General features: G+C 45.0%; 1 protein-coding gene across 10 annotated transcripts; it reads left to right on the top strand.

Annotated features, from left to right (window-relative positions):
• The first annotated feature begins 1190 nt into the window (after positions 1 to 1190).
• On the top strand, positions 1191 to 24570 carry ZNF605 (zinc finger protein 605). Of its 10 annotated transcripts, none has more exons than XM_069557355.1 (7): positions 1192 to 1268; positions 4337 to 4355; positions 6107 to 6228; positions 7258 to 7420; positions 15738 to 15858; positions 16096 to 16188; positions 19526 to 24570. In XM_069557355.1, exons 4-7 carry the CDS (start codon positions 7406 to 7408, stop codon positions 21319 to 21321), a joined length of 2025 nt encoding a protein of 674 aa, XP_069413456.1. In that variant the 5' UTR covers positions 1192 to 1268; positions 4337 to 4355; positions 6107 to 6228; positions 7258 to 7405; the 3' UTR covers positions 21322 to 24570. The 10 variants fall into 10 exon arrangements, with proteins under 10 accessions (XP_069413453.1, XP_069413456.1, XP_069413449.1 ...); XM_069557356.1 differs by lacking the exon at positions 1192 to 1268 and adding an exon at positions 1426 to 1480; XM_069557352.1 differs by lacking the exon at positions 4337 to 4355 and having other exon boundaries at positions 1191 to 1268.

Below are 24570 nucleotides of genomic sequence, written 5' to 3'. Positions count from 1 at the left end.
TAACATAATGGATCCTGTTGCCACAGTGCTGAGAACTGGCCTCAAAGAAATGGGAACAAATGTACCCTGGAACTGAAGATTCAGTTCAGTTCAGTTCAGTTCAGTCACTCAGTCGTGTCCAACTCTTTGCGACCCCATGAATTGCAGCACGCCAGGCCTCCCTGTCCAACACCAACTCCCAGAGTTCACTCAGACTCGCGTCCATCGAGTCCGTGATGCCATCCAGCCATCTCATCCTCTGTCGTCCCCTTCTCCTGCCCCCAATCCCTCCCAGCATCAGAGTCTTTTCCAATGAGTCAACTCTTTGCATGAGGTGGCCAAAGTACTGGAGCTTCAGCTTTAGCATCATTCCTTCCAAAGAAATCCCAGGGCTGATCTCCTTCAGAATGGACTGGTTGGATCTCCTTGCAGTCCAAGGGACTCTCAAGAGTCTTCTCCAACACCACACTTCAAAAGCATCAATTCTTCGGCGCTCAGCCTTCTTCACAGTCCAACTCTCACATCCATACATGACCACTGGAAAAACCATAGTTTTGACTAGGCGGACCTTAGTCGGCAAAGTAATGTTTCTGCTTTTGAATATGCTATCTAGGTTGGTCATAACTTTTTTTCCAAGGAGTAAGCATCTTTTAATTTCATGGCTGCAGTCACCATCTGCAGTGATTTTTCGAGCCCCCCAAAATAAAGTCTGACACTGTTTCTAGTGTTTCCCCATCTATTTCCCATGAAGTGATGAACTGTACCTACCTACAACAACCAATGGAGAATACAATGGCAACCCACTCCAGTACTCTTGCCTGGAAAATCCCATGGACAGAGGAGCCTGGTAGGCTGCGGTCCATGGGGTCGCTAAGAGTCGGACACGACTGAGCGACTTCACTTTCCCTTTTCACTTTCATGCATTGGCGAAAGAAATGGCAACCAACTCCAGTGTTCTTGGCTGGAGAATTCCATGGACGGAGGAGCCTGGTAGGCTAAAGACCATGGGGTCACAAAGAGGCAGACATGACTGAAGCGTCTTAACACTCACGCTTGATCATAAATGAAAAGGATGGTTCGCAGTTTACGAACAAAGTGGCCCCCGTATCCTAGAGCGCAGCCACAAAGCGTTTTGCAACAGGAAACGGCACACCTGTTCCTCAGGGAGGCGCGCCGCAAGCCCCTCTGGGAAATGTAGTTCTAAAGCGAGTGGGACTCTGGGAAATGTAGTTCGGTATGGACACTTCCGAGGCCCAGCCGCCTCCGCCTCGGCGCCGAGGACTGGAGGGGTAAGGCTGTGGGGGGCGGGGGCGGGGGCGGGGGCAGGAGTGCGGGGTGGTGGTGGCCTCTGCGTCCAACTGGGGCCGTGTGGTGACCCTGGCGCGGACCTGGCTTGGGGCGACGCTGGCGTGTGTACGAACCAGCTCCGGAGCCGGGTACGGGGGGAGGTTCGGAAGGACTTTCCTGCTGCGGTGGCGTCGATTCCGGTCCAAGTGTGGGGGTACGTTGGGGGTGAGGCTGTGGGGGAGGGGCATAGGGCGGCACGGCGGGGTGGGGCGGCGCGGGGTAAGGGCTAGAGGCGGCAGAGCAGCGCGGAGGCGGGAGGGAGCGGGACGGGGGCCAGTGTTTGGAGGACTGGGGTTTGTAGGGTTGGATGTAGGTGGCGGTGGTGTGGGAGTCTGGAGGGAGATTTGGGGGTCCGGGCGAGGCCTCCGGTGGTGGTGGGCGATGAAGGGACTGTGAAGTATACCGTGAAGCTGATTAATTTGGGAGTCACTTGAGGGTTGAGATATTGGAATGTCTGTGGAAGTCAATAATTTGGGGTTAGGGAGGGATGAATTGTTGTGAAACCAATGGAGGGAAGGATTTTTTTGGGGGGCGGGGGAGTGTTTAGCCTTGGGAGGTGGCGACAGCAGGCGCTGGGAGAGAGGGACCCCAGAGGTCACCCTCCAGAGTGAATGAAGGGCTGCATGGGGTCATTGTGCACTGGGGAAGTGGATTGAGGGTTTGTAGGACTAGTTAAGGCTCTAGTGATCCATGATTTGGGTGCCTTGGACTGGGGACTGGACCCAAAGGGATGAATGATAAGGCCCTTGAGGGGAGTCTGTTTGGGCAGTGTTTAGCGGGCTCCGAGTGGTTGAACTGAGGATTTGGTTGACAGGCCTGTTGGTTGCTGCAGTGTTAGACTTTGTTCCCTGTGCTCCTGGAAAACAGGAAGGTTAAGAGGTGTCCCCTTCTCCAGGGTTCAAGGAAACACCTTCTTGCAAAGAACCCTGTTACCCCCATAGGACTCCCTTGTTTACCTGTGACAAGGCCATAGATAAATATGACACCATATTTATATCCTCTCATCTCAACTCCTCTCATCCTTTACCTCATCAATGATTCGCTGAACTGTTAGTCCTCACACATCAAAGCACTTATTAACCAAACTTCTTTGGTTCAGCTTCTCTTCTTCTTGCAGTTTCCTGAACTTTGGTGCACTGCAGCTTGAGCAGCCTTACAGCCCTGACCACCAACCACCTCCCCCCACCCCCTCATCGAGAAATGGCCAGCCTCTGGTGAAATGTCCTGTCATCTGCCATCTGGTCATCCTGCCCTTTGATCCAGCATCCTAACACCTTGCCGAGATGCTTCTACCTCTTAGGGCCACAGCGTTCTCCCTACTTCAGCACCCCGCACCACCCACAATAATAAATTCTTGGAGTGAAATATTTCTTTGCCAAGTCTGCATTTTTTAGAAGATTCACTTATTTTATTTTGGCTGTGCTGGGTCTTCTTTGCTGCATGCAGGCTTTCTCTAGTTGTGGTGAGATTCATTTATTTATTTTGGCTGTGCTGGGTCTTCGTTGCTGCATGCAGGCTTTCTCTAGTTGTGAGATTCATTTATTTTGGCTGTGCTGGGTCTTTGTTGCTGCTGCATGCAGGCTTTCTCTAGTTGTGGCAAATGGGAGCTGCTCTTCAGTTGTGCTCAGGCTTTTCCTTGTGGTGGCTTGTCCTGTTGTGGAGCCTGGGCTCTAGAGCACATGCTTCATTAGTTACAGTGTGTGGGCTTAGTTGCCCTGGGGCATGTGGGATTTTCCCCGACCAGGGATTGAGCTGGTGTCCCCTAAATTGCAAGGCAGACTCTTAACGACTGGATCCCCAGGGAAGCCGTGCATTTGTTTTGGCCTGACAGTTTAGTGGTAGCTTTTTCAGTGGAGGAGAGTGACTAGGGTGGCCCGGGCTAGTGAGTGATCTGGGTCCGTGTTTGGGGATCTGGTGACCGAGATGTCAGGTTGGAGGCTGTGTATCAGTGTTGGGGGTCTGTGCTTAAGTTGATGGGTGGCCTGCTGGGGGTTATGAGTGAGTGGAAAGCGGGGGTGGTATTTCAGATTGTTGGAGGGGCTGGGGGTGTTGGTGTTTATGTGGCGCTGGAGGCCCTTGCAGAGTGATGCGCTGTCGGGGTGTCAGCAAGTGGTGGGTGGGCACAGGGTGAACTAAAGAGTGGATATCAAGGAGGTGAGTGGCTGGCAGCCTTATGTGATGAGGGGCTGGGGACCACTGGGGGATTAGTGATGGGGGCTAGTTTAGGTGGTAGGTGGTGATGGGAGATAGCAAGCCTGCAGGGGACTCTGTGCAAGCACTAATGGGGCACCTGTGAACGTGAGTGGGTGGGTACCCATAGAAGGGAGTGATGGGAGGTCTGCAGGTGTCCTTTGGGACTCAGCATGTGAGATTCCAGTGACAGTTTCTAGTCAGCGAGTAGACTGGAGATTGTTGAGTGTGGTTTGGAGGAGCCAGTGATGGGGTTTCTTGGTGGCATTGAGAAACCTGTGGGAACCGGAGGTAAGGGGCTCTGGGGTTGTAGTCAGCTAATGGGTCTGTTGGGATTCCTGTGGCTATGCGCAGGGCTGAGTGAGGGAGAGCCTGCTGTGACCAGGAGCAAAGGGTTCTGTGTTGTCTGATTGGGGATCGAGCTGTGGTGAGAGACTTTGGGATTCATTGATTCACACACTTCTGTGGATTGGTTTTGTCACTGGTGCTTGGTGATTGGGAGCTTTGCTAGAAGAGTGTTGGGGACCCACAGTGTGTGTAACTGATGGCCCAGACACCCTGGAGGGATGGTGGACACGTGGGGGTCAGTGGTTGTGTGTTCAGTTATTGGGGCTGGGGAATTCTCAGGTGGTCAGTTAGTGTGATTGAGGTGGTCTTTGGAACCTGTGTTTGAGGGGCTGTGGATGTTGGTGATTGCAGGGCCTGTGAGCATGGTGTTTTGGGGTTTGGATGGATCATGTGTAGGCTCAGGGAAGACTCTCAGGTTGTGACTTCTATTCGATAACTATGTTGTTTTTGTTCTTTAACCCCTCTCATCCAGCACCTGTGTGGCCTTGTTGGTGAGTGATGGCTCCTTTTACCTGAATGTTTCCTTGTTTAAGAATTCTCAGTGACTACATTGACTCTGAATCCTCCCACTTGTGTCTGATGCACCTTCAAGGCTGTGGTTGGCCTATGGCCTTCCAAAGGGGGCTCTACCTCCTCAGGGCTCAGCTGAGAGTCATCTCCAAGGAGTATCCTTCATCTACCCATTTGTCTGTCACATTTGAAGTTTCTTCTGAGCACTCTGACCGTCAGAAATTTTTTTGATGTTTGTTTCCCACCTGAGAGAGCAGGGATCATCTGTCTTATTTTGTGGTCTCTCCCATGTGTCCAGAGCAGGGCCCAGTAGTAAGAGACCTTTAACAAATTATTGCTTTCCTGGGCCATAAATGAGACTGTGAGTGTGTGTGTGTGTGTGTGTGTGAGAGAGAGAGAGAGCATGAGTGTGTGTGAGAGAGAGATCTGATGTGGATGTGAGAGCAGAGTGCAAGAGTATGTTGGATCCTGGGGGAGAAACAGAGTGACTGCTTTGGGTATTAGTACAGTCAGCACGTCCCCTTTTCCAGAGAAGCTGCATGAGGGCTCCTGTGCTTCAATCCAAAAGGGGTCCAGATGAGATAGATGCTTCCAGGGCAGGTGGGCCTGCATCTCAAGGACCCCAGGTTTGGAAAGCATTGACTCTGGAGTCTCTTCCCTCAGCCTCCTAGACCACTGGGACCTGCCCTTGCCCAGGAGCCCCAAAGAGCTCCCTGCATGTCCCAGGAGGAGGTGCTTTTCCCTTGGGTGTCACTCTCTGCTCTCCCAGGATGTTTTTCTTGAGAGACCTGTTCTCAAGCACGACGCTTTTCACACTGGACTGAAGAGAGTCCAGTCTCATTGGGGGACGTTGATCTTTGTGTCCGCTGCACCCACACATGGGCAGAACCCATGGCATTACTCTCCCTTCCCACCAGTAGGAGTTCTTCCTGACCTGGATGCCCTTGCTCTGCCCTCTACCACTGTTTCAATCAAAATCCCAAATCCAGTCTGTCTTCCCAGCCTGCCTGGTTCTTGATTCACTGCAGGTCCTCTCTGCACCTGGTCCACACTGGGACTTTCCCTCCTTCCCTGGCCTGTGTCTTCTCTCGATTCTCTCAAGGCCCTCGATCGATGATGCTGGAAGCTGGTCTGTGGTCTGGCCGGCATTAAGCAGTGTTCCTGGGTTTCCTTTCTCTTTCCCCTGCCCACTGAGCAATCTGGGGCTCCTAAGCAGGTGGTGATGAAAGCAGACTTCCTCTGTCTGATTCCAGCCCTCAGCCCAACCCTGAGGGTGGCAGGAAGGGCCTCGAAGGGGTCAGTGTTCTCTCCACTCTTGTTAGTGGCCCTGGAGTAAAACCTGGCAGTGTGCTGACACCCAGGCATAACTTTCTGCCCTCACTTGTGGAGGACGAGTCCATACATCTCTCTCTGTTCAACTGGGACACTCAAGATGCCTCCTTCCCCTTCCAGGCTCCTGCTCTGGATCTCCTATAGGAATTACATTCTCTTCTTTCTCAGTTTACTTTCTGGAAAAGTGTCCATTGATTGTCCATCACGTCTGGTCTTCCTTGTAGCCTGTCAGCCTGTGGGGACCAAGCCAGGAGCACAAACAGCTAAGGGGGCGCCCAGCAGTCACTCCCAGACCACAGGTTTGGACCACAGCACTGGACAGATCTCAGTTAGGAGGTGGAGTTTGTCCCTCGTGTCCCCAGGTTTACCAGGAACTGTGTTTTTGGACACTTCCTTTCAGGGGTACCCTCATGAAGGAAGTCACATCCCTGTGTGACACTGCCCCCGTGGCATCCTTGGCTCTGATCCGGTGTCTGGCTGATGTCAGTGACCTGGCTCATGAGTGGTGGAGAAATTGAAAGTGTAAGTATTTGTGTGCATGAAGATGTAGTATTTTATTTGTGATCATGCTGATCTTATCTGTTGGTCCATCTGTTCCGATAATTCTGCCTAAGGTGATCTCTGTTTTACAGTTTGTGATCTTTTAAAAAGTTTTTAAAGTAGTGGTTGTATTAATTTATGTGGTTATTTGACTCTTAGTGGATATAGTTTAACAAACCAATCCAGAAAACTTCTCCATAAAAATAGAAGAGAAGGAATAGTTTTATTATTGAATAAAAATTAAACCAGAATGTGATGCCCACTTTAGACAATCTGCTAAAAATATTGCAAGAGACAGGAAGAGATGGTGTTCTTTTCTATAGCCACGCAGGTACAACCTACTAGACAGACCTGCAACACAGTCTCAAGGGATCATTTGTCACGCAGAGTTCATCCTAAACTTACTTGGTAGTTGGAATGGCTACTATATTAGCTACTTGCTTTCACCCAAAGGAAAAACACACTTCTTATGGCTTTATGATGGGAGGTAATTTTCCAGCTTGGACCTGGGTGCTGCAGTCAGGCCAGTCAGGCTGCTATCCTCCCAGAGACCAGGAGATAGGGATGTGTCTTCCTGGATGATTTCAGAGACACCTCCCAGGTCCATAAGAAAGACATTGATGAGTTGTTAAACTTAGTTTTAGAAAAGATTTACATACATCCCAAAGGGGCAGAGAAAGATTTTGTAATTATACATTTTCTACAGTAAATGCTCTTGAAATAGTGATCTGAGGGGTCTTTTCCTTTTTGTTCTCCCTTGTTGGTTGAACCACCAAGGCAGGTGGCTCCCATCAGGCATTCCCAGGTGGGAGCTGGGCTGCAGAGCACAACGTGTGCTGCAGGCCTGGCCTGGCTGTGGTTGGCTCGATTGACATGTGCCAGAAGCTCACTCTCCATCTTGTTCCTTAGGGCTAGCAAACAGCCCATCTGAGTTCCCAGTTATAGAGAACGAAGATTGAGGTCCCCAAATGGATGACATCATCTCAAATAAGATTCCCATTGCATCTCTAGGCCATGGGTCTCAGGAACAAGACTTGTGTGAGGTAAGAAAGAAGAGGCCTTAGGACTTGGGGTGCATTCCCATCTTTGAACCAGAGGTTCAGAGCATCAGGACAGAGAGAAGTCACAGAGAGAGCAGATTTCCCAGGACTGGGGGAAGATGATCAAGTCACAGGTAAGTTGTTTGTCTTCCAGTCGTTTTTATCTGTGGGGAGATGAGGCTTCCAGGCATTTCTACAACCAACAGGAAAGGTTTAAATACACTCAAATTACAGCCAGAGAAAACGTAAACCTGGAAAGAAAGGTGGTCAAAAGAAACACAAGGTGGTCCCTAGAATCATACAAAAATCTTGAAGCTGGGACGCAGACCTGTGAGAAGTAAGGGCCTGCACTGTTGGAATTGAGCTGCAAGCTTCCTTAGGTGTCCCCAGAAGCTGCCATAGAAAGAGAAACAGGAATAGCTGTGTGGTTTCCTCTGTCAGAAAGCAGACCATTACTGATTTAGCAGAAGCAAATATTTCCTGATGATTACATGTAAAGAAAATGCTTGGAGAACTGTTTATGTAGATGGCGTGGTGAATGACGTCCCGGAATGGGTGAACATATTTCCGAGGGCTATTCCTTGCAGGGATCCTCAGTGTAGGTGGAGGACGTGGGAGCGGGCAGCGGGCCTGGGCACACACCCTACTTTTGTTCTGCCTTTAGGGAAGAAAACCTGAAGCATCTTGCAGAATTGGTTGTTACAAAACCTTCAAACGGCCTCCATAAATAGTCTCTCAGTTGGAATTTCAGTACATTAAAAAAAATTATTTATTAATTTATTTTTGGCTGTGCTGGGTCTTCATTGCTGCACAGGCTTTTCTCTGGTTGTGGAGAGTGGGGGCTACTCTCCAGTTGTAATGCACAGGTCTCTCACTGCAGTAGCTTCTCTTGTTGAGGAGAAGTGGAGTGGCTACTGTATTAGCTTTTTGCCTTCACCTAAAGGAAAAATACACTTCTCATATCTTTATGATGGAAGGTAATTTTCCAGCTTGGAACCGGATGCCCCAGTCAGGCCAGTCAGGCTGCTGTTCTCCCAGAAAACAGGAGACAGGGATGTGTCTTCCTGGATTATTTCAGAGACACCTCCCAGGTCTATAAGAAAGACATTCTTGAGTTGTTAAACTTTGTTTTAGAAAAGATTTGGTTGTTAACAAAAAAAAAGATTTGGGGCATCCGGGCTTCAGTAGTTGCAGCACATGGACTCAGTAGTTGTGGCTCCCAGGCTCTAGAGCACAGGCTCAGTAGTTGGGGCATATGGGCTTAGCTGCTCCGCAGCATGTGGGATTTTCCCGGATCAGGGATCAAACCAATGTCTCTTGCATTGGCAGGTGGATTCTTTACCACTGGGCCACCAGGGAATCCCTCAATACATTTTAGCTAGGTGTTTTTTGGCTTCTGTTGGCAAAAGCTGGACCGGAAGATGTCTGTTTTTAGCTCCTTTTCCTGACTTTTTTTTGATCTATGTATAGGTGATTTACAGTGTTGTGTTAGTTTTTTCTGTACACCAAAGTGAGTCAGTTGCACTTTTATATATACGCGCGCGTGCGCGCGCGTGTGTGTGTGTGTGTGTATGTATGTATGTGTGCTAAGTCGCTTCAATTGTATCTGACTCTTGGTGACCCTGTGGACTATTGCTTGCAGTCTCTTTTGTCCATGGGATTCTCCAGGCAAGAATACTGGAGTAGGTTGCCATGCCCTCCTCCAGGGGATCTTCCTGATGCAGGGATAGAAACTGTGTCTCTTACATCTCCTACACTGGCAGGTGGATACTTTACCACCATTGCCACCTGGGAAGTGCATGCACACATGCACACACACACATATTTTTCATATTCTTTTCCATTATAGTTTATTACAGGATATTGAATATAGTTTCCTGTGCTATTCAGTAGGGCCTTGTGGTTTATCTATCCTATACATACATACATACATACATATATATATATATATATGTGTGTGTGTGTGTGTGTGTGTGTAATAGCTTGCATCTGCTAACCCCAAACTCTCAATTCATCCCTCCCTACCCCCTCTTCCTGACTTTGTTGACTCAAGAAACAGGACTGCAGTGTCCCTTCAAAGTGATTCCTATCCAGCTAGCTAACCTCCATGCTCTTTTCCTCCCTCCCTTTCTTTCTTTCTTTTAAAAATTCTGTTGTTTAAACCACTGTAGGCTTTTCCCTGTTCCTGCTGTGTTCTGAGTCAGGAGTTCAACAGAGCTGAGAGGGCTGAGCTGCTGATAACCGCAGCACCAGGGTGATTGTACCAAAGCCTCTAATTACTGTGATGGCACAGGTGAGAACCAGATGCCGACGAAGGTGCCAACTTCCCATTACCTTTTCCTGAGAAGTGAATGGTGCCTTGGCCATGCGTGGGTAGCTTAGCATGGTTGTGGAGGTGTCTTGCCCTCACTGCCTGGGGAGCCATGAACAAAACCTTCTGGCAGGTTTATGGACTTGGGGGTTAGAAGGAGGGGAAGAGGAGTTGGGAGTGGAAAGTACAAGATACTGGGTCAGAATAGGGACAGTGTCTTCAGGTTCCCTGACCCCATCCTACTCTGCCCTACCACCACAAGGGGATTTTAGAGAGGTACCCAAGAAAGGCTTGTGCCAAAGGCTCCAGGTAGACATAGTACACCCCTCACCCCTCGAGTCTGTGGGGAGAATACATGTTGTGCTTCAGGTCTGGGGGTGGAGGTGGGGGCAGCATCACCCAGGAGGCCTGGAGATAAACCCTTGTGACTTGTGGTGAGACCTGAAGATTCAGATGTAGGTTTTTAACCAGGATCCAGACTCTTCCATTCCACCGCTTGATTTTTTCAGGACCTGAGTGAGAAATAGGCTCCTCCATCGTGGACCTGAGCAGGTCAGACTTGGAGGGACTGAGACAGGAACCAGGGGATTAACCTGGGGCAGCAGCAGACAGCTGAGGAAGACCCTGGAGTGGGGTGATCAGGACTGCCTCCCCAGTGGTCTCAGCTGTTTCTGAATCAGGAAGGCTTGTCTCAGTCCATCAGGAGGCTTCTCAAGTTGCTTTGTGAGTCTTTTGTGATCTGGCACAGGACAGCGGTTCACTTAGCATAGCCCTGCAAGCAGGTGGAAGCTGGCTGGAATGCCTGTCTGCCGGGGCTGAGACAGTGGGGTTCCCATGGCTGGGGGTACACACCAGGAGTGCAATCCCAGAGTCCCCAAGCAGGATACATTTTCATCAGGCAGTGAGGTTAAACAGGGCCTTTCTGTGGGCCTCCCAGGACATCAGCCTGGTCTGAATAATTTAGTTCAGTCCTTGGTTTGTGAGGAACTGCCTGGGGTGCTTAGTTCTAAACCGTTTGTCCAGGACCTCCCACCTCATGGGGTGCCAACAGTGCCCAGGCTGTGGTGTCTGGGAAGTGTGGGGGCCAAGGCCACCCTGTGCTGCTGGCCAGCAGCCCCATCAGGACAGGAAGGCCAGAAAGTCTGCATCCAGACAGAGCAACACAGGAGTCATTTCTTTTGTTTCTTGTCTGCACCCCCCCCCCCCACCCCCACCAAGGAGGAAGGGAAAGCTCTAGGAGTAAGTCTGAAAAACAAAGATCATTAATATCCTTCTCCCTCCCCTGTGCCTCTCCTGGTGCTGGGCTTTATTTTCTTTCTTCTGTTATCATCAGTGTGTCCCATTTGATAATCAAAACTTTAAATCATCTTCTGTTTTTATCCAGACTCTGTCTGGAAAGACCCTTTGTCCCTACACAGAGGGGCAGATATTTTTACGTAATTTAACTGGAGCAATCATGTTTAAGAATTGATTAGCAGAAACTCCTGAGATTTTAAAAGATTTAAAAATGGTTTTACATGGGCGCTTCCCTGGCAATCCAGGGGTTAAGACTTCATGCTCCCAATGTAGGGGGCACAGGTTTGATGCCTGGTCAGGGAACTACTAAGATCCCACATACTGCACAGCATGGCATAATTTTTTAAAATAATGTAAAAATTTTTAAAAAATAAATGGTTTTACATGATCTCCCACTTGTTGAGTCTTCAGGACGGCGTGGTAGGGAGTGGAAGTCTCTCCCAGTGGCTCCCACAGAGTCTGAGGTATCAGTGACTGTGAAAGGAGGACTGTGATCGCAGACAGCCTTTCCAGGCATCCGGCACAGTGAGACGGGCCCTCATGGGAGCTGCTGCACTGGGTCCCAAGCTGCCTTTCTGAGCTCTGTGCTCCAAACTGGGGTTACCTTGACCTCTCTCATCAGCCCCTTAAGTCTCTCCTTAAACTGTTAATTAAGACACTCACTGAACCCCGCAGCAAATCTGGGGCTGCGATTAGATGCAGTGAATTCAATACCCAAAAAGGAAGTAAATGTGGTCAGGTGGAGCCTGAGAGTGTGACTCGCATTGGGGGAACCCACGAGGTTGGCCAGACCAGACCCCGAGAAAGTGTCAGAGTCCAGTGAATCCCTTTGGATGGGATGAGAAGCCCAGCAAGGTCCACCTGTTGAGTACATCCTGGCACAGGAGGCTGTCTTGGGGCAGTGTTTTCTACCTTGTCCAGCATCTGGAAGGTGGGACAGCTTTCCTGAATGTTTTGGCCCCTTCTGACAACGTGGCAGCACATGCATGAGGGCCCAGCCTGGGACAGTGTCGGTCTCCACAGCATCCTGTCCTGGATCCAGAAGGGGTTGAGCCATCTCTTGCTTCGGATGGGGGCAGTTCCAGACTCCCTTTGGTGAGCATCCACACAGCTGACATCAGTCTTGTTAGGAATAGAACTTGGTTTCGTCCAAATGTGTCACCCCCATGGGGGGTTTGTTTTATCTGGGTTTGAGGCTTGCTGTGGGGTCAACTGTAGCTCATGAGGCGAGAGACTCAGCGTCCCCAACATGCCTCTGTGTTGCAACCCTGACTGTGGCAGTCTCCACAGTCTTCATCACGGCTGTGGGTGGAGGCCAGCAGGGGCACACAGACACTATATCAGTGCCAGTTGCACACTCAGTAATGGGGCCCAGGATAGTTGTCTTTGGAGCTGGTGGCACCCTTAAGGCTGGGTGTCGGGTTTGGGGTGGGAGGGCAACTTCCCACCCTAAGGCCTGTCAGGTAGAGCCTTTGTAATTGCTTGTGGTTAATCCTGAAAAATTCTGAGCCAGAATTCTCATACGAGTTTTAAAACATGTATAAATTCATGTAATTAACTTCACAGTCAGGACAGAATAGTTCTCTCTCTCCCAAAAGACTCCTGGGTGTCACGTTCCTGCATCCCTAACCTCTGGCAATAACTGATCTGTTCTCTGTCTCCATAGTCTTGCCTTTGCCAGAATTTTAGATAAGGTAACCATGAGTGAATAACCTTTCATACTGACTTTTTGGCTCGTTCTTCAAAGTATTTGTCCTTTTTTCAAAAGGTGCAGACTCCCTGATGGATTTCAGGGAAGAGTTCTTTTTTCTTCTAGCTGTGCTGGGTCTTCATTGCTGCAAGGCTTTTCTATAGTCGTGGAAAGTGGGGGCTGCTCTCTAGTTGCAGTGCAAAGACTTCCCGTGGTGGTGGCTTCTCTTGTTGCAGAGCACAGGCACTAGGCGTGCAGGTTTCAGCAGTTGCAGCTTCCAGGCTCTAGAGCACAGGCTCTGTAGTTGTGGTGCATGGACTTAATTGCTCCTTGGCATATAGGATCTTCCTGGATAAGGGATCGAACCTGTGTCTCCTGCATTAGCAGGCGGATTCCTTATTACTGATCCACCAGGGAAGCCCCTGTTTGTCCCCTTTCATTACTGAATGGCTTCATACAGTAGTTCCCGTGTGTGGAGACACTGGTTTGCTTCTCTGTTCGCTGGTGCAGGATGTCCTGGTTGCCTCCAGTTCTTAATAGGCTGTGTTCATCTGCATATAGGTTTGAACATAAGCTTTTGGGTGAGCATAAGTTTTCAGTTTATTTGGGTAAATACCTACAAATGGTCTTTCTGGGTAGGTCTGTGTTCAACTTAATGAGAAGCTATGAAAGTGTCCAGAGTCCCTGCCCTGTGTTCCCGCAGCATGAACGGGAGTTGTTGTAGCTCTGCGTCCTCACTGTCATTTGTCAGTTCTGTTCTGTTACTTTTTCATTTTAGCCATTCTGATAGGGATGTAGTAGCAACTCAGTATTGTTTTAATTTGCATTTCCCCTATTGACAGATGATATTGAACATTTTTTCATATATTTTCCATCTTACATCTTTTTTGGTGAAGCATGTGGTAAGATCTTTTGCCCATTTTTTAAACGATGTTATAGTTTTAGTGTTGTTAAGTCCCATTAACATGCTTTCTCAGATTTGCAACTATTTTCACCTAGTATGTGCCTTGTCTTTTCTTTCTGTTAATGGTGCCTTTCATAGAGAAAAAAAATACTAATTTTGGACCAGTTCAGTTTTATTAATTATTTCTTAAATGGACCGTGTGTATTCAGTGTTGTATCTAAAAACTCATTGCCAAATCCAGTCACCCAGGTTGTCTCTTGTTTTCTTCTAGAAATTTCATTGTTTTGTGTTTCACATTTAGGTCTGTGTTCCTTTTTTAAAAAGATTGTTTATTTGTTTTGGGCTATGCTGGGTCTTTGTTGCCATGCGGGCTTTTTTCTAAATGTGGTAAGTCGGGGCTACTCTGTAGTTGTGGCGCATGTGCCTCTCATTGCGGTGGCTTCTCTTATTACTAAGCACAAGCCCTAGGGCTTGTAGGCTTCAGTAGTCTCAGTACGTGGGCTCAGTAGTTTCGGCTCCTGGGATCTAGAGTACAGGCTTTATATTTGTGGCACACAGGCTTAGCTGCCCCATGGCATGTGGAATCTTCCTGGATCAGGGATTAAACCTGTGTCTCCTGCATTGGCAGGCAGATTCTTTATCACTGAGCCACCAGGGAAGCCCTGTGATTCTTTTTGAGTTGATTTTTTGGTAAGGTGTAGTGTGTATCAAGGTTTGCTCTTTTGCTGTGGGTATCCAGTTGCTTTAGCTCATGTGCTGAAAACTCCCTGCTCTGAGGAATTGTATGGGCACCTCTCAAAAGCCAGGGAACTTGCCTGTGGGGGTCCACTTCTGGGCTTTCCATTCTTTTCTGGTTACCTACATCTGTAACCTCTCACTGATACCACCTTGTTATCGTGTGCATTTATAGGAAGTCCTGAAACAGGTAACATAAGTCCTGCAATGTTGCTGTTCTGTTTCCAAATTGTTTTGGATATTCTGGTTCCTTTGTCTTTTATCCCCATACCCTGAATATACTTGTATCATGGCCTCTGTAATGCCTTATTGCCTCTGGCCAGAAAAGACTGAAAAGTATATGAGAATATGATGTTTTTCTACTCATCTTTATATTTCTAGCACCTGGCATAGTTCCAGGCCCCTTAATTGCTGGAAAAAACATGTGTTCTAAAGGATAGCTAGTTCTAATTTAGACCAGAACTGCTCAAAGGGAGGAAGAGTGTTCTAGAAAGGTAGATGTGGTTTTAGTTCTGACAGTGACTGAGACCCATTCCTGTCACTTAGGCCTTGCACTGCATGGGGCACTTGTGCTCAGCTAAGTGGTTTAGTCGCTCAGTCTTCTCCAACTCTTTGTGACCCCATGGACTGTAGTCCACCAGGCTCCTCTGTCCACTGGAGTGGGTTGCCATTTCCTTCTCCAGGTAATCTTCTCGACCCAGGGATTGAACCCACATCTCGTGTCTTCTGCATTGCTGGTGGATTCTTTACCCACTGAGCTCCCAGGGAAGCCCTTGCTCAGCTAAGAATTGTTCCCAAATCCCAGTGGCACCTTGTTTGAGAAACACTGCTTGTTTAAAGACAGCCTATTCCAACTTCTTATCCTGTGGGTAGATGGGTGGATAAGTTTATGAATTCATAATGATGAATATTTTAATAACTCTTGTTTTTCTCTCAAAGTATAATAATGCAAGATTAGGATATCATTTTACAGTATAGAGAAAATTATCCCAAACCTCGGTGGCTGAAGTTTAAACATTTATCTCAGTTTCTGTGAGTTAGGAATCTGCCAGTGGCTCACCCATTTGGTTCTAGTGGAGAATCTCACATGACCCTGTCTTCAAAATGTTGAGAAGGGCTGTGATATGAAGGTCACACCCTTCAAGCTTACTCACATGGGTGTTGGCAGACCCCTGGTCCTTGCCATGTAGGCTTGTCCACAGAGCTGCCTCACCATGTGGCCCTTGGACTTCCCCAAAGAGAGCAGGAGAGGGTTCCCAAGGCAGAAGTCACGTTCTCTTATAACCTGGTCTTGGAAGGGAGATCCCTTACTTCTCCCCTATTCCATTCAGTGGAAGTGACTTGATAAATCCAGCCCATATTCAGGACATGGGGCAGTGAGGGTTAAACAAAAGAACATTTCCAGGAGCTGGAGATCATAGGTCCAGCTTTCTGGCCACCTGTTGCTGTAGAAAAGAAAGCCTACATTCAGCAAAGATAATGACTTCAGATTTAACAGGGATTATACTTTTTTAGATATCGTTTGAAGATGTGGCTGTGAATTTCACATTGGAGGAGTGGCAGCTGCTTAATCCTACTCAGAAGACCTTGTACAGAGACGTGATGTTGGAGAACTATAGCAATCTAGTTTTATTGGGTAAGAACATTCTCATGTAGTACAGTGTATACCTGGTAACTGGATATGCGCATACCTCTAAGATGTTACTGACTTTGGATTTAAATTTCAGATGTCAAAGAGTCTTTGATTTTGACACCGAAGTGAAAGGTTTTTATTTGCTTTCTTTGTTTTATAGCCTCTGAGGTGAAATAGTCTTCTTATTTAAGAGTCCCCTCAACCCAAGCGATTGGGACTCTCTGTGTTTCCAATTGACAGGTTATCAAGTTATCAAACCTGAGACCATCTTCAGGCTGGAGCAAGAAAAGCCATGGTTATTAGATGAAGAAATCCTAAGTCAAAACTTCTCAGGTGAGAAATAATCAGCTTAGTGGCAGACAGTGAAAATTAAATCTCAGGTTTTTGATGATAGATTGGTACTTTTGAAATGTTACTTGTGAAACTCCGGTTAAAGCTTCTCCATCTTTGGAGTTGACTCAGGACTCTGTGTCCTGGTCTCCACATCAGGATGTGTCCCCTTTGGTGGAGCAGGTGATGAAATGTGCCTCTAGTGGCACAGTCATGCAGGACCTTTCAATCTTAATCAGACCCTTCTTTGAGTTTCCCCAGTTGACTTTTTCTTCTCTCCTGCCCCAGTCCCACCTTCAGAAGTAGGCTTCTTTTCTCCTCTTTAAGAATTCATAATTTTTTCCTGTTTTAGGTGATGCTATTACCTTTGAATATCCTTTATTATTTTTCTTTTCTCTCCCTAATTTATCAAATTTCTGTTTCAAACCCACATAGAGTAGACTGTGCGTCCAGAGGATAGAAGTCTAATGCCTAAAAGCATTCTTCCTGCCTCCTTGCAGATAAGAACTTCAGGGTCAGCATCCAGGGCATCTTTCTGGTGCCTTTGATGTTTAGCTTCTAAAGCTTCTTGTTTATCCCTTCAAATAGTCTGTGGGGGTTTAAGACTTGCTGTGTGATATTTTACCTCCATTTGAGTTGAGGACCCTCACAGTATGGCAGCATCTTATCTGTGAGTTTTTTCCTGTGCCCAGAGGTCACTGTTGACTCCAGTTGAAGTAATTCCTTCCTTGTGTCTTTCACATATGTTTCTCTGCATGTGGGCTTTTGTGCACACTTTTTCAATTAGATATCCTCCCCCTCTTTAAGCTCTATTTTTTCACTTCCACAGTGTTTCCTGACTCCCAGCTTTTTCTGAAATCTCTACCTATTGAACAGTATTGTAGGAACCTGGGCCTGATCACATGTTATCTATAATTTCTTAACTAATTAGGTCTTGAGGTTTTTTTCCTACATAGAAAGATGGTAACTAACTTATTATTCTCTGTTCTCTATGACATTTATGCTGTATAATTACTAAATATTTCATTAATTGGTGATTGTGAGGCCAGGTAAAGCAGGATCTGTCTTATTTATCAAATAATTTCTTTAGTACAAAGGTTTTCCTCTAAGTAAATGTTTCAGCTTATTTGGGAAAATACTTCAAATTACAGATGTCTGGGCACCATTCACATGGATGATTAGGACTGGGTATGCGTAGTTTGAAAAGCTGTCAAGATAGACTTTATGTTCCTCTGTTAATGTAGAACCACCGCTGTTTTGTGAAATGAGAGGAGTTGAGATAAAGTATGAGTCATGAGATAACATTACAGGACCAGGGAATTTTAATTTAGAAGGTAATATGAAATAATTCATTGTTTGAACATAATACATTTGTGTCAAAATACAAAGTTAATTATCAGGATTAACTATATAGAAAGGAATTGCTTTAGAAGTTTAATGATAAGTGAATAGGGTTGTATTGAGGGCTTATTATGTACTATGTAGTGGGAGTACATCAGTGAAAAACTCAAACCTGTTCCCTACCTTCAGTACATTCCAGTGGGAGAGACAGAAGTAAGGTGATTACCTATCTGATAAGTGCTATGAAGAGAATAAATGGGGTGTTTGTTAGTGTGCCCTTAAAATGATATGAAATGGGCATACTGGAAGCTGGGCAGGGAGAGGCTTTTGGGGTCAGTGGGGGCAGGGAGGAGCCCCGTGTTGTGAGAGGAAATTGAGGGCTGGAAGGAGCCAGGCATGCAGGGGTGTGTATGCTGTTTTAAAAGCCCAGATTTATCAAAGGTTTTTAAGCAAGAGGTTTAAGCAAAAGGTCAGAGTACATTTTCTAAAGATTGCTGTGTGGAGACTAGAATTGGGAGGGCGTGAGCCTGGAAGTGAGAATATCAACTGAAAAATAGGATGAAATGAAGGCTGAATGGATCAGAGTGTAATGGAAACAGAGACGTGGGGAAACAGACCAGTACCCCTACCAAGGATGATACTAGTAAAACATGGTCTGTGTGTTTGCCAAAGTGCCAAGATTTTAAAAAAATTTCTTTAATATGTTATTGGTGTAGTTTAACCTCAGTATGGTTTTATATCATTTAACTTATTAATTTGGATATATATCTTAATCTTATTCCTTGATTTGAATTAAAATTTATTTTTCTTTACTCTTATATTTCATGAAACAATTTTTTATAAACTCTTAAAGAGTATAGAAATGGTATCTAACTTCCCTCTCTAGTCTTTAAAATGCCCATGATCAGTGTTATCTTGTACTCATTGAAGCTCAAAATGTTGAATCTTTTTTTCCCTCCTCCATATCTACAGCTCTAGGTAGCTCTTCCTCTGAAATTCTGATATATCTGAGAGTTGTTAGATGAGGCTTTTTCTCTTCCCAGATAAATTATCCTACAAAAAAGGAGTGATTGCTTTATATTTGAGATCTTGCCATATTTTTTTCATCTTGGGAGTATTATCTCACAATTCCTAGTAAAGAATATCATAAAGTAAACAAACTTAAAAGATCATTAATGGAGATCACAGATAACTGTACTTACAGGGTAAAAAAGAAAACTGTCCTAATGTTATGCAAAGCATAATTATGGTTTTGAGTAATTTGCATCATATACAGATGCAGTATATAGATGATGATTCAATTAAAGTATCAGAAACCTTAATAAAGGTGTTGATGCTGAGCTCTGGAGAACTCTTAGATAATTCCAAAAAAGTAGTTCTCATGATGGTGAAGTTACAGATATCAGTGATTTGGGTGATGATTTTGAATGAGGATGCCTTTTGAATGTACTAATAGTACAGAAAACTAACATATCTCACCTTTCAGACATGAAAGTTGATATCCTGCATTTGCTGCCATTATATTCAGTGTTTCTTCCTGTGTGACATTCAGCACTGTGTATTAATCTTGCTCTTCTCTATACTGTGATACTCAGTACTTCTGATACTGTAATACTCAGAAGTACTCAGTCTTCTCTCATGGGAGTACCTACTTGCCCTTTTCTGATTTCTGTTAATAATGTCTGGGCATATAGAAGATAATCAGTAGGTTATTGTGAAATGAGCACAGTGTTTGATTAGAAATTGCTTGTCTTTTTTATCTCATCATGATCACTTGACTATATTTCATCTTGCTTATTTTAAAGTTTGTGTTTATAAACATTTGTAATTTCAAAATCTGTTTTCACTTCTATTAAAAAGTTCAAAGCCTAATAAGTAGATATTGTATGTGGGAAAATTTTTTTTTTTATGGGCTGGGCTCATGCTCCATTTCCGATTTGTTCAATAAGCTTAATGATTAGGGAAATTTACACAGTATGGTTCATTTTTTCCTTTTTAGAAAAAGTCTGGCTAGATAATAATCTCAAAATGTGGCATCAGGATAATCAAGACAAGCTTAAAAGTTTGGAGAGAGGCCATGAATATGACATCTTTGAGAGAATGTTTCATTTAGGCATTAACTTTGATCATTTAGAAATGAGATCCCATAAATGTGGCACAGGTGAAAAAAGTCTGAAGCATCCTTTTGATTTTCTTATTCCAAAAAGTAACTGTGAAAGAAAGAAACTTGATGAGCTTAATAGGAAATTATTATTTTGTATTAAACCTGCCAGAACTTATGGTGGAATAAAATACTCTGATGGCAATACATGTAGAAAAGTCAGCAGTAAAGAGCCAGGACTCATTATGAGCCATATAGCACACACAGGAGTCTGTTTGTGCATGGAATGTGGCAAGGTTTTTAACAAAAAGTCACAGCTCATTATACATCAAAGAACTCATACAGGAGAGAAGCCCTATGGATGCCGGGACTGTGGGAAAGCTTTCTCCCAGAAGTCATTGCTCACTATTCATCAAAGGACTCATTCAGGAGAAAAACCATATGGGTGTGGGGAATGTCAGAAAGCTTTCAGTAGGAAGTCACTGCTCATTTTACATCAGAGAACTCACACAGGAGAGAAGCCCTATGGCTGCAGTGACTGCGGGAAAGCCTTCAGCAGGAAGTCACAGCTTAAAAGACATCAGATAACCCATACGAAAGAGAAGCCCTATGGCTGCAGTGACTGTGGGAAAGTCTTCTCCCAGAAATTAAAGCTCATTACACATCAGAGGACACACACAGGCGAGAAGCCCTACAGATGTAGTGATTGTGGAAAAGCCTTCTTTTGGAAGTCACAGCTTATTACTCATCAGAGGGTTCATACGGGGAAGAAGCCATATGCTTGTAGTGAGTGTAAAAAAGCCTTCAGCAGGAACTCACTCCTCATCAGGCATCAGAGGATCCATACAGGAGAGAAACCCTATGAATGCAGTGAATGTGGTGAAGCCTTCATCAGAAAACCACAACTTGTTAAACATCAAATGACTCATACAGGAGAGAAGAACTATCAGTGCAGTAATTGTGAGGAAGCCTTCTTTAAGAAGTCAGAACTAATTAAACATCAAAAGGTTCATTTAGGACAAAAACCCTATGGATGTGTTGAATGTGGAAAAACCTTCTTTGGAAAGTCACAGCTCCTGACACATCAAAGAACTCACACTGGAGAGAAACCTTATGAATGTAGTGCCTGTGGGAAAGCCTTCACTCAGAAGTCCAGCCTGGTGTCCCATCAGAGGACACATACAGGGGAGAAACCTTATGAATGCAGTGAATGTGGGAAAACCTTCAGTGAGAAGTCAAGTCTCATTCACCATCAGAGAACCCATACTGGAGAAAAACCCTTCGAATGTGGTGAGTGTAGGAAAGCTTTTGCCTGGAAGCCACAGCTTCTTAGGCATCAGAGAATTCATACAGGGGAGAAACCCTATGGATGCAGTGAATGTGGAAAGGCATTTGTTCAGAAAGTACAGCTCATTAAACATCAGAGAAATCATACAGGAGAGAAGACCTATGGATGCAATGACTGTGCAAAAGCTTTCTTTGAGAAGGCACAGCTCATTATACATCAGAGAATTCATACAGGAGAGAGACCCTATAAATGTGAGGAATGTGGGAAGTCTTTCACTAGGAAGTCGCACCTTATGAGGCATCAGAGGATCCATACAGGGGATAAGTACTGTGGATGCAGTGAATGTGGGACTGTCTTCCACAGGAAGGCGCAGCTCCTGGTTCATCAGAGAAGTCATATGCTGTAGACATGGGGTGAATGTGGTGAGTGTGGGGAGTCTGCCATCAGACGTCAGGCCCCTGACACTCCAAGGACATGTATGGGAGAGAAACTCTGTCACTGCAGTGACTGTCTCACCACATAGAATTTAGAAAGAGAACCTTTTTTTTTTTTTTTTTTTGTTAAGTAGATGATATAGGAAAGTCTTCTCCCAGGAAACACAACTTGTGACATATTGATGGCTCCTCAGTGTGGAAGTCTTATCAGTATTGTGATAAGTATAGACCTTTCAGTCAAAAGTGCCAGGCTATTAAATTTTAGAAGACCTAAACAGGGGAAAAACTCAATTGTTGTAACGAGTGAGTGAAAATTTCACTGGGAAATGGTAGCTCAGAGTACACTAGATAATACATTCCCAAAGGAAGTAACTTATATATTAGAGGTCTCATGCAGAGGAGTAGCCCTAGTACACTGAAGAATTTGATAAACATGATCCCTGTTGAAGTAATTCTTTAAGGAGGTTATGTTTACTGTATATAAATTATTGTGAGGAAATAGGCATTTAAAAGTGGTAGCTGTGTTTGAAGTGTGAAGACTTCTTTCTGCTTTCTGCTAGGGTGGTATAATAAGAACCACATAAACTCTCCTGCTTTAAACAGCTAGGAACTACCATTCATGAAATAGTGGTTTTTAGACATATGTCAAGTGCAGGTTTATGATCCCTGGCAGGAGGTGGACAAAGTGAGTACAGCCCCACAACTGCCCAGCCTACTCCCTGGGGGCATTGTCAAGGCTGCAGGTCAGGGAGTTGAATGAACATGGTCTTGCTGAACTGAAGAGGGTTTCTGAGTTGGCATTTGAGGAGCCTCTGTAGCTAGAATTTTCAGGTGAAGGGTGCTGGGTAAGAAGGAGCTTCCCAAAGAGAAAGCTGCATAAATCCTCAGTGAGTCCCTTTTGAGTATTTGGCTTTAGTCCTTATTTGCATGTGTGTTGAAGAAAACTGAGACTCTGAGAGCAGCTGGGCAGCAGGGAGCTGAACAAGCCCTGGAGCTTAGCACAGGCTGAGACAGTTTGTGTTCCCACCAGCCACTTGGAGGGGCATCAAGGGGAGTTCCCAGAACAGTGTTGTCTTGGGGAGGGTGGAGAGTCACTTAACCTAGATTCAAAGCTACTCTGGACCCACACTGTCTGACATCCAGAAACTTACCTGGCACATCAAGAGGCAGAAACATATGACTTGTAACTTCAAGAAAAATCAGTCAATAGAATGAGGAAAGACTGAATTGATGGGAATTAGTAGACAAGTATATTCAAATAGCTATTGTAAGTATAAAGTAGAAGAAAACATGAATTTGATGAAACCCGAAGTGTAAGATACACTTTTAAAAGCTCAAATGAAACTTCTCAGGTTGAGAACAACTCTGAAAAATAAAAAATAAAAAAACCCAACTGGAATTAAGAACATATTAGACATAGAAGAAGGAAAGAAATCAATGAATTTGAAGAATAAGAATGAAAATTATCAAATGATATACACAGAGAAGAACACTGTGGGTGGGGGGAAAGGAGGACAGGAAATTAGTTAAAAGTGGTGTAATATACATGTAATGGAAGGTCTAGAGGAGAGAAGTGAGAGGGGGCAGAAAAGGATTTGAATAAATGATGGCTGAAAAATACCCACATATGATGAAAAGTGTAAACACACATATTCAAGAAGTTCAAAGAACCCAACTCAGAAGAAACATAAAGATATGCCAATGGACATCACAGTCAGTTGATGAAAACTGGAGTTAAAGAGAACAATTGTTGGGAATTCCCTGGTGGCCCAGTGGCTGGGAGTCTGTCTTCCAGTTCAGGGAGTGAAGGTTCAATCCCTTGTTGGGAAACTGAGATCCCCCATGACGTGTGGCCCGGTCAAAAAAAATTTTTTTTTTAAATTGAGCAATTGTAAAATGCCTGGAGAAAAAAGGACAAGAGACACCCACAGAGCAAAGAATTACAATATACTTCTGGTCAGAAACTATACAAACTATAGGACACCAGAGTGACACTGTTAAATTACAAAAGAAAATAAAGAACCTCCCCTTTTGACAGTTCAATTGCCTGTCAAAAACATCTTTCAAAAATGAAAGCAAAAAGGACTTCAAAAAAGCAAAATCAGAGAGAGTTCCTGCCTTCAGGAACCATTGAAGGAAGTTTGGGGACAGCAGGAGAACACCACTCTGGAAATGAAAGGTTCTGGAAATGGTGAATGCATGGGTGAATATGAAAGATTTTTTTCTTTATTTTAAAATCCTTTAGAAAGGTAATGAACTGCTTTAAACCAAAGTAATGACAGCATACTTTGGGTTAAGATCTACTTAGAAGTAAAGTGCTACAGTAGTACTTAAGTATGAATCTATAAAGATAGTTGAAGAGACTTGTGTTGTCTGAGTCAGAGATGTGGGATGACTTGTATCTATAGCAGCTACATGATGAAAAGTGTCTGTGTTATAGATCTGTACATGTGCTCATGTTCTGAGTGTTCTCCATGTCCACACCATTTTCCTCCTTTCTCTGTATGCCCAGAGGGAGTGCACTGCTTCCTGGGATTCCTGCTTAGGTTTGGACAGGTGAGGTGTGTGTCACCCCTGCTTCTCTCCTGCTGGCACACATCTGGGGGTGTCTATCCATGTGGCTGAAGCTCCCATGTTCACCACAGACCCTCCCCCTGCTCATCAGACATAAGGGTGTTAACTGCTTCTGGGGACTTCACCATCCCTGGTTGATTTTCTTAATTCTGGACACACTTCTGTAAATAGTTTGTTTATTAAATATTCTTGAGTTAATGATTTTGAGTATAACGTTTGTTACAAATGATGAACGTTTGACCAAATTTTGAGTATCAGTTACTGGCCCATGGGGCATAGGCTGACATCTGTTGAGATTTCTCACACTCAAGATTGGTATTTTCTCTTTGTGTTTTAATAATTCAGTAAAAATTATACATTCTTTGTGTGTTTTGTTTTGCTGCGAACATAAATGACTCTGGAGATTGTTACCATCTGCTCCATATGCTGGTGGTCTTGCAGCAATAGACTGAAACATCATGAGGTCTTTGTGCTACCTCTGGGTTGGTTGACCTTACAAGAAAGCATTATTATTTTTGTTAAATATGTATGGACAAGAAAAAGGTAACTCACTACTGAGTGAAGAAAGAAAGGAATGATGTACTGTACTTCCCTGTATTCTTATTTTAAAAACTTGTTCTGTGCAATTAAAATACTCTTGTTCCATA

Source organism: Ovis canadensis, chromosome 17, assembly GCF_042477335.2.
Source record: "Ovis canadensis isolate MfBH-ARS-UI-01 breed Bighorn chromosome 17, ARS-UI_OviCan_v2, whole genome shotgun sequence".
NCBI lineage: Eukaryota > Metazoa > Chordata > Mammalia > Artiodactyla > Bovidae > Ovis > Ovis canadensis.
This window is presented reverse-complemented; position numbering and strand designations above follow the sequence as displayed.

Coding starts and splice junctions, on each gene's coding strand:
- ZNF605 (XM_069557348.1), top strand. CDS start 7,215: ATGGATGACATCATCTCAAATAAGATTCCCATTGCATCTCTAGGCCAT. Junction 7,290..15,737: donor AGGAACAAGACTTGTGTGAG/GTAAGAAAGAAG, acceptor ATACTTTTTTAG/ATATCGTTTGAAGATGTGGC. Junction 16,189..19,525: donor CCTAAGTCAAAACTTCTCAG/GTGAGAAATAAT, acceptor TTTCCTTTTTAG/AAAAAGTCTGGCTAGATAAT.